Source organism: Malaya genurostris, chromosome 3, assembly GCF_030247185.1.
Source record: "Malaya genurostris strain Urasoe2022 chromosome 3, Malgen_1.1, whole genome shotgun sequence".
NCBI lineage: Eukaryota > Metazoa > Arthropoda > Insecta > Diptera > Culicidae > Malaya > Malaya genurostris.
This window is the reverse complement of record NC_080572.1, coordinates 199223052-199236703: the sequence shown is the minus strand read 5'-3', so window position 1 is coordinate 199236703 and position 13652 is coordinate 199223052. Positions and strand designations below refer to the sequence as shown.

At 36.0% G+C, this 13652-nt stretch overlaps 1 protein-coding gene across 2 annotated transcripts; it reads right to left on the bottom strand.

The window, feature by feature from the left end:
• Positions 1-1927: 1927 nt before the first annotated feature.
• On the bottom strand, positions 1928-13202 carry LOC131437519 (double-strand break repair protein MRE11). 2 transcript variants are annotated; one of them, XM_058606918.1, is made up of 5 exons: positions 12971-13202; positions 12303-12905; positions 11398-12245; positions 11007-11330; positions 1928-2036 (listed from the first exon to the last, which is right to left on the bottom strand). In XM_058606918.1, the coding sequence occupies exons 1-5, from the start codon at positions 13074-13076 to the stop codon at positions 2007-2009; spliced, it is 1911 nt and encodes a 636-aa protein (XP_058462901.1). In that variant the 5' UTR covers positions 13077-13202; the 3' UTR covers positions 1928-2006. The 2 variants fall into 2 exon arrangements, with proteins under 2 accessions (XP_058462901.1, XP_058462900.1); XM_058606917.1 differs by lacking the exon at positions 1928-2036 and having other exon boundaries at positions 10891-11330.
• Between the last annotated feature and the right edge of the window lie 450 nt (positions 13203-13652).

Genomic DNA, 13652 nt, shown 5'->3' with positions numbered 1-13652 from the left:
AACAGCGTACTAATGAGCGTCAGAACCACAGATTCCAGGTTTGCTAATTTGTATACAAATATTCCAATTCTTTTTGTAAGCAGACTTTGCAGTTTTTATGACTTTTTGTAGATTTTCGCAGTTTTTAAGACAATCGTCCAATTTATAGGGGTTTAAAATAGCGTTGTGCGTTTTGTTTATTTGTTTATTTTCAAAATTGAACGCTAGCATTGGAACATTTCTAGTGTGCATACACGCAAAATTTTCCCTGGCATCTCTGCCAGAACTTGGATAGTATCAACCTAGAACAGGACCTGGCAATTATTAATCCATTTCGAGGACCAGTTTCGGACCAGCTCGTGATTGGTTGAAATTGACATAAGCAAGTACAAGTTGTAGATAATACTGCAGGGTGGTAGAAAAAGTATTGTCGTTTCGTCGGTAACAATGTAGTTTTATCAAAGACTTACAATGTCCCATACGATTCATTGAAAAATCGTATTGGGTCAGTAATCGTGAACCAGTTGGTTCAGTAATAATGTAATTTTATTAACCCTCCTTTAATAAGCGTCGATATTTCCGACAAAATACCATGGAAACAATACAAGTTATGGCGTTTTCGTTTTTAATTTGCACTACACCGGTGCAGTGCTACACTGAGGCATGAATAAACGAACAAAAATGACGAAAACATAAACAGTAACCATTGACTACAATAAACGTGGAATCGCACAGAGCTACACCAAACTTTTGATGAGTGCTACACCAGTGGTATCGGTGCAGAAAAAGTGTAGCACTGGTGTAGTGCAATTGGCAAAAACGAACGGTTTCAGTGCAGCTTTCGCTACACCAGTGTAGTGCAATTTAAAAACGAAAACGACATTAGAGAGGAAGCCAACATATGTTTACATCATTCAGCACATAATGATTTCTTGCCAAACTGACTATAATGCTTCATGGGATGAGGCAATAACAAACTAAATAAATTCTAGGCAATGGTTCTAAGTAGCTTTTACTTTCATATTTTAAGAATCACTAGATATAAGGCACCGTAACTAGATATTTTTTCAAACATAAACAATAATTGTCATAGTTACGACACGTCGAGCGATCAGAAGGGATCCTATTCAAATGATACATAAGAAATCGCAGACTACTCTATCTTGAGTTTATCTTTGGTTTGTTATTGCATATTTTGTTAATTTTAAGTTGATTACTAATTTCAATACGATTTAATATCAATTTGTGTTTAGGCCCTGTCAATTCTATATATTTGACTCATATAACATTTGTCTAAGTGTTTTCAAATGATAAATAATCGCACGTTATAAAGGGAGAAGCTTTTCAGAATGAATAATTATCTCTACTGGTAACTGATCGCGAGGAATGTACTATTTATAACAGGGAGCAACCAGAATAGAAAGAGAAATATTTTTCTGGAAGTCTGGTCCTGTCCTACACGTAGAGAAAAATATTGTAAAAGTAACTAAATTTTAGTTCCACGCAACGATTTATCTTGTTGAAATACTGACAAAAGAAAATCTGATTTGAAATTGCAAATATTGTTGCTTGAAGCTACAAAATAAGACATTTGAGTTTGCTCAGTGCATTAGTTTGTTTCAAGAAATATTTGGTTAAAAATAACAAATATTTTACTTTCGCGTTCCTGTCGATTTTTTGACAAACAATTCCATGGTAAATTTAACTTTCAAACTAAGTTTAAAATGAACTAGCTTTAGATAATGATAATATTATTAGTTCTTTGAATTTATAAACTTGGCAGTTGAAATGAACGATAAGATTCAAACCTAAAAGAATTAGTATTTCAACATACGCTTTTGTTTGTTAAAATCATACATTTTTGTTTGTCATTATTCTTAAAAGGAGATTTCTTTCAAACTAATCTTCAAGGTAATTTTTCAAACTAATTTTATTTCGATTTTTATCCATTTTCAATTGCTTTTTGTCTTGGGACGATCAAATTTTTCACATGCCACAAACAATGATTCGGTGCTCCATTAATCTGGTCAAGATAGAAATCCTGCATCAAATATTTTCTGTAAAAAACGTGTTATGTAATGTAATATAAGTTTAGTAATATTTTGAATTATTCATACATAATTCATAATTCATGTAATTGAAGTGTTAAAAGACCTCAAGGAAACAAAAAAATACTTGTTTTATAATAAACAAAACTGATACGATCAATTGAAACAATAAACTTAGCTAAATGAATCAACAAGCGTTGCCAATAACTTCAACTCAACTTTTGTTGACATGTAGTAAATGGCTGATTCATTTCAACGATAAAGTCTGCCGAAACAAACCAGTTTTTCGTTGACCAAGATGAGAATTTGTCTTCAAATCAAATAGATATAACTGTTGATGTAGAAAGGAGAAATTGGTTCAAAACAATCATATTCTAGCTTGAAATCAACAGAAATCATATTTTAAAATCTACTGACTGTTTTGTTGTTTTAAACAAACTCAATTTCTCTGCGTGTAGATATTAACAGGTAATATTCTCTAGTGACATGTGTTATTTGTTTATGTTTCATTAAAAGTATCATATATAGATGAAAGATTATTAATAAAATCGTTTGGCGCGCAACGAGTTGTTTTGTGTGAAAATTTTACTTTGCTCACTTGATCTATGTCACGGAAAATGGCCTTAATGTTGTACTTGCAATCTTAGGAAAAAAACGTCAATTTGTTTGAAAAAATGAGCTAAGCGAACTGGTAGTTTTTTTATTTCCGCTCAACGACAGCGGTGGAAACTGCTTTTGCGTTTTTAAACAAGAGCTGTTTTCTTAAGGTTGATGTCAGAATGAGCGCGGAACGCGGAGCGAAGTGAAGCGATTCAATGCGATGTACTGTTTTCGCACTGCATTCACTCTGACAGGTATGCTTTGATCGAATGTAACTAGCTCGCACGCGCGTCTAGACGCTTCGCGTGACGTTTTCTTTCTGACAAAGATTACAAATTGCGCTTAAAGTGGCATACCACGGAAAACGTCTAAGGACAAGAGCCTTTACACTCAATCTTCAACCTTCAAGTGAAGCCTCAGAAAGGTACGAAAGGCTTTTCCTTTTTTTTTAATTGAATTTGCGAAAAACATGATTTTATTTTTTAATAACAAGTTTGAACAATTCACACACATTCTTGTCTAACCAATTTCTGATCGTGACACCCTTTATATTCTACAGTAGGTTTTTTACTGGGATATCAAATCATTTCCACTATTAAAAGTATCCCTCGATCGATGTTCCGAAAATCTGGCTATTTATGATACCTTTCAACAATCACTATTACCGGGAAAACCGATTAGATATTCATGCTAATTTCAATCAAGATTTTAATTGCTTTCGAAATTCTTCCGCACTGCGCACCGGGGCTCTGATGGAACGATTTCCAACGTCACGCTTCTGGTATCGCATTTTAGTTGCTCGTTAAATTTGATGGAAACATCAACTAATCTCTCAATCATTGCTATCATTAGCACCGTCAAAACAGCAACAAACAGTTCTCAACCGGCAGAACCCAAACCGATTCGAACATCTCTTCGCCGCCGTTATCCAAAACAGAAAACCAGCAACAGACCCCGGAACGAACGTTTGCTCGCCATCATCAGACCACAGCGGAGTGTAATTATTCAAAATCATAAATTAATTAAAATTTAATGCCAAAATTAAATTGACCCGATACTTCCCCCTTCAATGCCCGTCCACGCTCACGCACAAGCACCACATGTTCCAATCGAAGGGTGGGGAATTGGATGGAAAACCATTTTTACTAGCTGCAAATTTGGCCATTTGTTTTAAGTGTCTTCATCAAACGAGTCTCTCCGGTTTAGTTTGTCTCCTGTTCCGGGGCGATGGCGGCTGGACAATCCGGTCGTCCGGCTGTTTTACTAGCCAACAGATATCAAGTGCTATTACAATATTTAATAATCATGCGGTACATCTACTCTTCGTTTCCAATATTGGCGCTCGACGGACGTAACCAGTGAGGGGAAAGCTGAGAAAAGTTGAAGCATTTTATTTTGTCACTTGATATTTCTTAGGTACAGGATGTCCCACGAATAATTTCGAATTTAAAAATTCAATAATAAAAAAACGGTATAATAGATTTCAATGATTATACCGACGACACGACCAGGCACTCCGAACAAAAATCTGAACAAAAAGTGTTCGAGAGTGATTTACCGCCAGTTACCAAAAATATAGCGACCCCTTGATAATCATGAAAATAATCTTATTGAGCAACACTGTTTAAGTTGCTATGAACTAGTTACCAAGGAGCGCTATAATAAATAAACAAATCATTTGAAAAAGTTGTGAAACTTTTCTATAAATTTAGATTTAGTTACAACATACTTTCTAGATTTGCGCCGACCACAATAGTACAATAACCAAATCTAGTACTAGAAGTAGTGTTGCGACAGAAAGGCGACATCCTACATTATCCACAACTACCCATTAGCTCTATCTGCAGTGTATTCATCTCACTCATCCATAATGATGGTCTTTCTTTTTAGGAATATCCAGTCGAGTTTCCGAAACACATCACTTTTGCTTAATATACTGTCAACCAACCTGGAAGTTAGTACCAGTCTTTACAAAACGAAAATGAGACTTCATTGTTAAATTGTATCCGACACTCTTCACATTTACTACTTCAACAGGTTCCAGCCGCCTTACGGTAGACCGTAGTTACAGTCTATTTTCTGTTTGAGACACAAATAATCAAATTATTTGAAGGAGACCTGTTTTCACTGGAAGCTTTCGATATGCATTCATATAATTTCAATCAGATCTAATATCCCGAGAAATTTGATTCCCATGCTGTTCAAGTGTCTTTCATATTCATCAAAGTATACACGCACTTTTCGAAGACCTCAAATCACTGAGAGTGGAAGTAGAGGAGTTTCCAAAATATAACAGCGCATTGTTTCACAACATGTATGCTGATTAGCAACGAGGGTTGAACGATTTTGAACAAGTGGCGAATTGAAATGAAGCTTATTTACATAGCAGATAGTCATTATAGATCTAAGTATGGTTACTATTTAACAAACATCCATAAATATTGAATTGTCTAGAAGTCATTTTTAATATGTGCACCAGCAAGCTTTACAAAGACCTCTATTCGATTAAACTAAATGATAATTCCACTCAAGGCAGTTTGTTTTGTTTACATTTCCCAAGTCTTCAATATGTAGTAAACAAGGTTATGGTAACTGTTATTTAAAATCAATAATCTATCAACTTGTGTTGCCAGTTTCAATAGTTTTTCAGGCGATATCGTTTTGACATTACCAGTTACTGAGGGGTAGTTAAATTTGCGATACAGTTTCGATAGACGAGTGGCAGGTCGTGTCGTCGATTATACCTTCATTTGAAAGGTTGATTCATGAAATTTATTTATGCAAAATGTTTGGTCTCAACAGGACGGCGCTACGTGCCACACAGCCAACAAACCAAACGATGTTCCGCGCACAATCTTTGAAAATCGAATATTCAACAAAAAAATCGTGAATTGGCCTCCGAGAAGCTGCGATTTGACGCCGCTGGATTATTTGCTTTCGAGAGCGATTAAAGATTAATGTTACGCCAACCATCCAGAAACAATTGAAAACATCAAGCACGAAATTCAAGTTGCTATTGATAACATAAGGCCAGAAGCAATTGAAAATGTACTCAAAAATTGGGTGCATTAGATTGGCTACTGCCAAGCCAGCCGTGGGTGTCATCTGAACGAAATTATTTTTCATGAAAATTTCATGAATCAACCTTTCAAATTAATGTTTAATCATTGAAATCTATCAAACCGTTTTTCCATGTTTAAATTCGAAATTTTTCATTGGACACCCTGTATAATCAAAACTTGAAAGTCAGCCCGTCTATTGTATTTTGATTATCGTCTATTCTTAGTCCATAATTGATCAGGGCTAAATATGGTTGAAAAATGTTTTTTCGAAATAACATACTTGGAAATTAAACGTTTCTGAGTGCTCAATCAACCCGATTGACAGTGAAGTGGACTTTGTTGGACATATTTCCTTTCTCTATGGAAAAAAGAATTGCAGGAAAACCCGTCATTGAATTTTCGCTCACAGACTAACAGCACAGACTAACAGACAGGACACTCAAATACGATTCTTAAATAATTTTAACGGTCATTTCGAATATTCCTTTAGTTGGGACAGTACTCGTATATATCATAATGGTGCCACGTTACCCTATCAAAAACATCCAGTCTATCATCTAGACTGTGTTTATTTTTTCATTAACCCACAGGGTTGCCATTCATACAGAATTATTTGTGATGTATTGATTTGTATACGTCCATACAGATTTCAGACAGGATACAGATTTAATATAAGAGAAGAAAGAAAAGAAGCTTCGCATATCATGTTTGGTAGTGCAAAAGCTATGTTATTGTCCTTCCTTCAAATTTTCTAATGAAAAATATAAAACTAATTACACTAAAATGAAGAACCGATTCAAAACGATCTTGGCAAAAATCCGGCAAAAACAGATCCGTTAACAATCGCTAGGCGAAATTCTCTGCCGGAAACGGTTGTTGCATTGTTGCCAGGCTCTTGCCGGAATTCTGCCAGCATTCTGGCAGACACAGCCAGGTGCCTGGGGAAAAATCTGCTATAGGCACATGCAAGCGAGTCAATGTGATGCCGGGAGGAGACGTATACAGCAAAAAAATTATAACAATCTCGATGTGATTATCAATTGAAGTGCAAAAAGTTTAGACGTACTGAACATCAAATGCAACCATTTTCTGTTTTCGAGAACTATTGCAGAGAAATCACACGTTATTACATCGAAACCACGTGTTGACATCACCTTAACTGAATACTGTATATGTTTCTGATATTAAATTATACATCTTTTCGTGTAATATTACAACCTTCAGAACGACACCGAAATTGTTGTGATATTATGGCTTAATCACTGCACTTCAGTGGTGAGCAGAGATGCCAGATATTTTCATAGAGAATCTGTGTCACCCAGAATGAAAAATCTGTATTTATCTGTATCCACTATAAAATCGAAATATTTATAATGAAAATTTGTTGAGGTAATGTTATTCCAAAAATTTATGGTTTTATAATGAGAAATTGAATGAGTGCTCAATATTCATATCATTCTACAACGACGATATTAAATGCTTTCAAATTTTCATCACCAATCGGAATCAACAAAACATAATTTCAATTTCATATAGTTTCTAAATGTTGGCTTGGTGAGTTGATGTAGGATTCCAGCGCTCAACTTAAACTATCAACACCATTTAAAGATTTTTAGATCAATTTGTGATTCGTCGATTGATTACAAAACTCTCATCTCGTCACAACTACCGAAAAGAGCTCAGACGAATAAAATTATTTTGTTCTTTCCTTTTTTTATCTGTATAAATCTGTTTTGAGTTTAAAAAACCTGTACAAAATCTGTATTCTGTATGAAATCTGTATGTGCATGTAAAAATCTGTATAATACAGATAAATCTGTATAAATGGCATCTCTGGTGGTGAGTAGTGATGTGCAGCAATTTTGATGTATGTGTTGATGTCGTTCTAAGCGTTGTAATATTACACGAAAAGATGCCCAATTTTCTATCAGAATCGTCTAAGTATTCAGTCAAGCTGATATAATCTACTCAATATGTTGTTTCGATGTAATAACGAGTGATTTATTTGCAATATTTCTCGAAAACTGAAAATTATTGAATTTGATGTACAGTACGTCTCAATTTGTTCACATCGGTTGATAGTCACATTGAGATTGTTACAAGTCTTTTTTGCTGTGTATACAGTATTCAGTCAAACTGATGTAATCTACTCAATACACACTAAGATTAAATTCCTTTGTTCGGTAATATTTTTAACGAAAACTTTCGGTAATCAATAAAAATAACCGATATTTCGGTACATGAATTTTACTTTACAAAAACTATGCAATTTTTACTGGACGATCAGTATGACGCAAGTTTTCATTACAAATTTCTGTAAATAGATATACAATTCATTCATATGGTAAAATTATCTTCCAATAACCGAACTTCTGTAAATACTGATTGTCGTTAAAAACTAACTGCACGCAGAGAAAAATATTGTGAATGTGACTAAATTTGGGTTCCACGTAACGATTTATTTTATTGAAATAAAGACAAACGAAAATTTACTTTAATATATCAAATAGTTTTGCTTGGAATAACAAAACTAGGTATTTGATTTTTCTCAGTGGATTAGTTTGTGTCAATAAATATTTTGATAGAACTAAGAAACATTTTACTTGTGCGTTACTGTCAATTTTTAGACGAACAATTCCATAGTAAATTCAACTTGCAAAATCAGTTTAAAATTAATTAACTTTAGATAAAGGCAATATTTATAGTGCTTTGAATTTATAAGCTTGGCTGTTGAAATAAATAAGATATTAGCCAAAAATAATTAGCATTTTAACTTACGCTTTTGTTTGTTAAAATCATTAATTTGGTTTTGTTTCTGAGAGTAAAATGAAAATAAATACATATATACATATATACCTATATTAGAGAGAAACTGGTGAGAGTATATGCTACTGAGCAGACCAGTTCCCTTGCTTGGTTAACACATGAACTAAGCAATCCATGCCAATGCAATGAAATGAAGGGTTCATTTTCATTAGTACTGTATGAGAATGTATAACTTTGCTTCACGGCGGGCTACAAGATGCAAATCAAGGTCATATAGGCAATATTTACGGCGTTTCTTTAGGAAATGTTTACAGAAATCATTTTTGAACATAACGTTTGCATTCCAAGGCCCAATTTGATCACATTTCAAAAATATTTCAAACATTGTATAGCATAAATTTTGCATTTGAGCCCGTTTCCAAAACGATCAATTTGTTTCTTGTAAGTTCATACTGTGTACCTATCCTAGAAACTCAAAAAAGCAATGTTTATTTAATTAATATTCATCGGAACTAAAAGTTTTGAATCTAGTTTTCTCATAGGCATCTTCAATATGAGAAACGTTCATCAAATGCTAACCTCATGAAGCATACTCATCAGCTGGCGCACATCTTCATAAACTAATGAACGAACGAAACAGCTGGTAAATTCTACCTAACATACCTAATGTGTGTGGATAGCAGAGAGGATGAAACTCTTTTCTTAATATTCGTTGCTTCAATTCGCAAGCCCTGTCGTTGAGCTGTTGAAGAGCCTGGTCCATTTAAAGAGAAGCTGCGAGAATAAACTACCGAAACAAAATACATGGTGGCCGGTATACAACAGGTGGAAATAAATGGAATACGATACGAGGTTATTGACGAATTCATACAACTTAGAACGTGCGATAACAATGTTAACCGTAAGGTAAAAAGGTGTGCTACAACTACATGTCGTTGAAGGAAACCGATATTCGAATCTTCGAGAGAAAACTGCTGCGCTCAATCGACGACACGACCAGGCACTCCGAAGAAAAATTGGCAATGAAATTGTCTGTTAACGATTCACCGCCAGTTACCGCAAATATAGTGACCCCTTGATAATGATAAAAATAATCTTCTTGGACAACACTGTTTAGGTTGCTACGAACTAGTTACCAAGGAGCTCCAAAGTAAATAAACAAACAATTAAAAAAAACGCAAAAGATACGCGAATGGTACACATTTTTATAGATTTTGTTCAATATTTCAGTAACTTCTACTGTGAAATCCAAAGAAAGTCATCTTTCCATTGTACGCAATGGAAATGCTAACCAGTCAACATGTTCTAGCTGCAATGGTTTCGTAAAAAAACAAATTCATAATCGAGAAATATAAACAATTTATCGATCGAGCATTTTTTAATGTTCTAACGGTAATGATGTAGAATACGGATACAAAAATAAAAAATAAATTTGTTCCCGACGGTCTGGATTGAATTCTAGAATGTATCTAGGCCAACCCGCGCCCTGATTCAAACATAGGTTCCCCCATTCTCGTTCGGTAGAATGGCGCTCCAATTTCGGGAAGGTCCCGGCACGACGGTTATTCAAGGTAGAACGTGTACAATCACTATCCTCCACAATACGGCCACTATGACGCTTGATAGTAGCTTCATCGATCGGCGTGATTCACGAAATCACGTTCCGTATCATCGTACATAGGAGGTCCGAAAGAATCAGAAATCCGCATTTCTTCTGGTTCACAGAAACAATTTGTTTTTGTTTTGAGATTATTTATATAGTCCGTTCCATTAAAAAACATACGTAGCCATGGTTATGGTAACTGTTATCTAAAATCAACAGTTTTCTACTTTTGTTGCCAGTTTCAATAGATTTTCAAGCAACTTCGTTTTGACATTACCAGTTACTGAGGGGTAGTTAAATTTTCGATACAGTTTAGATAGACGAGTGGCAGGTCGTGTCGTCGGCTCAATACTCGGTGGGAAAGAAGAAAATGGCGCAAACGCATGAATAACGAACAGTACCAAGTATACAAACATGCTGACATTGGAGTGCTTAGAAAATACGACAGACTACAGTGAGTCGGACATGTATCAAGAATGCCGGAAAAGAGAATGGTCTACGTGACGCTCAGAGGAGAACCGGCACACCTCGCACTCACTGAGTGTGTGCAATCGAGGAAGATGCGCGTGCAGCTGGAATACATAGCGACTGTAGAACGAGATTGTCAGTTTTGGAAATCTACAATTCGTACGGTCTTTTTCCGGATAAGGTGGGTGCACCATTAAAACAAATTAGTTAACCTCATTCGTTAAGCTCTATTCTAAAATCCAAATTGGATTGATGTTCGATTGTTCTTCTATGCTATTTTTGTGCACTCTGTTCTGTAGAACTTGCGGAGCTAAGGAGAATATCGAAATTGGAAGCGAAAACAAAATACAACAATCGAACCCATTGTAACATATATACACGTTTATTAAAATTTCATTGGACGTTAACGTGAACTTGGAATGTAATATTGTGGGAAACAAGGTTCATTCAATCATCATCATCGTCCGAGATATACATAACCTTTGAAATGTTTCTGCTGCTCGTGCGCTTCTCAGGTTTCGAAGTACTGGTCAGGAATGAATCGATTTTTCCTGTAGAACCATTGGAGGCACCTCTTCCGCGACTTCTACCTCGACTTGTTGTACTCGTATTACTGGCGGCACGAGACCCTCTCGCACCTCTACTGCTTTTGCCACCCCGCGCGCTACCAGTCGAAGCAGATGCGGATGTTTTTACGGGAGAAATCTTTGGTTTATAGTCATCATTGTCCATGTTATCATCATCATCAACCTTTCGAGGCCGATCGTTTGGATCGGATCGTTTGGAACTGCGACAATCTAGCATCTGTAACAAATGATCAAAATCAGTATTAATGATGACAGTTAATGAAAAAAATAGCTGAATTTTCTACCTTTAACATTTCGTTGTGTGTTTCGTGCTCATTAGTATGGAAGTTAACCAAAAGTTCATAAATGTTGTCCTCGTTCATCGCACATTTATCCAAAAATTGCCCAGCCAGTTTTTCGTGGAATTTGATAATATTTTCAGCAGCATCATCATCCTCGTAATCGACCATTCGTCTCGTTAGCTCAGTCATGCTTCTAGTGGACAAAATCTCCAGTTGTTTATCCTCGTTAGCCTCCTTGAAGTAACGTTCCACCACTTCCTCAGCGCGTTTTGCAGCCGTCTCTCGTTGATTCTGATAAGCCTCGTTCAGTGCTTCTCTGTCCAGTGGCTTCATCTCATCTTTCGTCCTGACGATTTTTCGTTTGAATGTGATCATATCCTGAGGATTCGCTACCCTGCCACTGTACTGCTGTCCAAATCGAATGGCATTGAACTGTTGATCAACATCAGTTACTTCCAATCGTAAACGTATCAGAGGCAACTTGGGCTGTTTGTCATTTTCACTTAGTTTTTCTTTTGCTCTTTCGATCATTTCCTTTACTTTGCCAGCTGCAAAAGAAAGTACCTTTTGTTGAACATCTCCTTCGTCCAATTCTAGCTCATGGGAAACGTGCGCCAAATTAACAGATTCAAATATGAAAGGCCGCACCGTTTGCAGCTTGATCGGATCCAACCGAAATTGACTCTTGCAGATGCTGAGAATTCCGCAACACTTGTCAATGGATTCTCCCTCCGCCAGGGAAGTGGCCACCGTTGATCCAGGCTGACTGACGAAAAATTTCTTTATAGGATTTTCTTCTGGTACGATGCGACAGTCATGCTCGTGACCCCAGATGACCAGATCCAGGAAATCTAGAAATAAGCATGTAGGATAAAAGGAATATTAAGTTTATTTCGCTAGAATGCTACCTGGTAAACACTTCTCGGGAAGGTAATTCTTTGGCCCCCGATCTGCTCTGTTTTGATGCAGTACCATGATGTTAAACCACCCAGGTTCATCTGGTTTTTCCAAGAACACTTTCGCTTCGTTGAAAAGCCGTGCCAGCCTGGGATCGCTAATATAACTCAGTCCATACAGTGCCAGTTTGGTTTCACCCTTTTTCAACAGAATTGGACTTATGTTGATCTTGGTCAAATCAGTCCATTTACCAAAGTAGTTCACGTACCCATTAGTGCTCAGTATATCCAGTGAACTGATTCGACCGAATCCACTCGGGTCGTCATGATTCCCATGAATGGAAAACACAGGAATAGCAATATTTATGTTTGGATCCTCATAGTTGACTGTTTTGTTAAGTGACTCAAAAAAATTCTCGTTTTGGTCACTGAGAAACTCAAGTTTGATAGGCTTATCACCAAGCATGTACGTTTTAAGCAATCGAGTGCACCGATTCAAAGTATTTGTCGATGGGTTAGCAACATGAAACAAATCACCCCCCAGGATAATCGCATCCACATCGTTCACCACCGCATGTTGTAATACTTCTTCGAACGCAATGAAACTATCTTCTCCTGTAAGTAGAGAAAGTTCAAACTATCACACAAAACGTTATCCACTAAAATATTTAAGCACAAACCTCTAACTAGATCTTTCTCGTTGTAGCCGAGATGAACATCGCTGGCCACCAAAATTTTAATAACATCATCTGGATCAATCGTGCTATTCGCTGAGCCTGCCGACATTGTCTAGTTGAATAAATTATTTTGTTTTAAGGTCAAGAAAATTCATGTATGAATTATCCGAAATCTCTGTATAATTGGCACGTTTTTGTTTGCAATCAAATTATGATCTAAATACCGGCTGCGATAAGTGACATGACAGTATTTTGCGCTTATTCAATTAAAGCGTTACTCTAGGCGTTACTTACCTATGAAATATTTCGAGATCATGTGTTTGCCAAAGAAGGGCGGATCTTATAAAAGTAAAAAAAAAAGTTAAACTTAGTAAATCGATAATCTTCAAAGGTTGAAACTATCGTTCAATTTGTTTTCATAAGTCTCGCTCTATATGTTCCACGCCAAAAGAAAGGAAGATACCTGAGTTACTAGAAAATGAGAGCGAAACTATTTCTTTTTCATAATTTTGAATGTTTCCCGAATTTTTTATCAATAAAAGTAAAAAAGTACGATAATATTAAGAAATGCTATGAATTCTAAGACTAAGAATTTTTTATACCGCAAAAGTAAAAGAAACGGTTTCAACGAAATGTGCTGATTCCATCTGTTATTTTCTACTTATAGGAATGCTGCCTAAGAGCT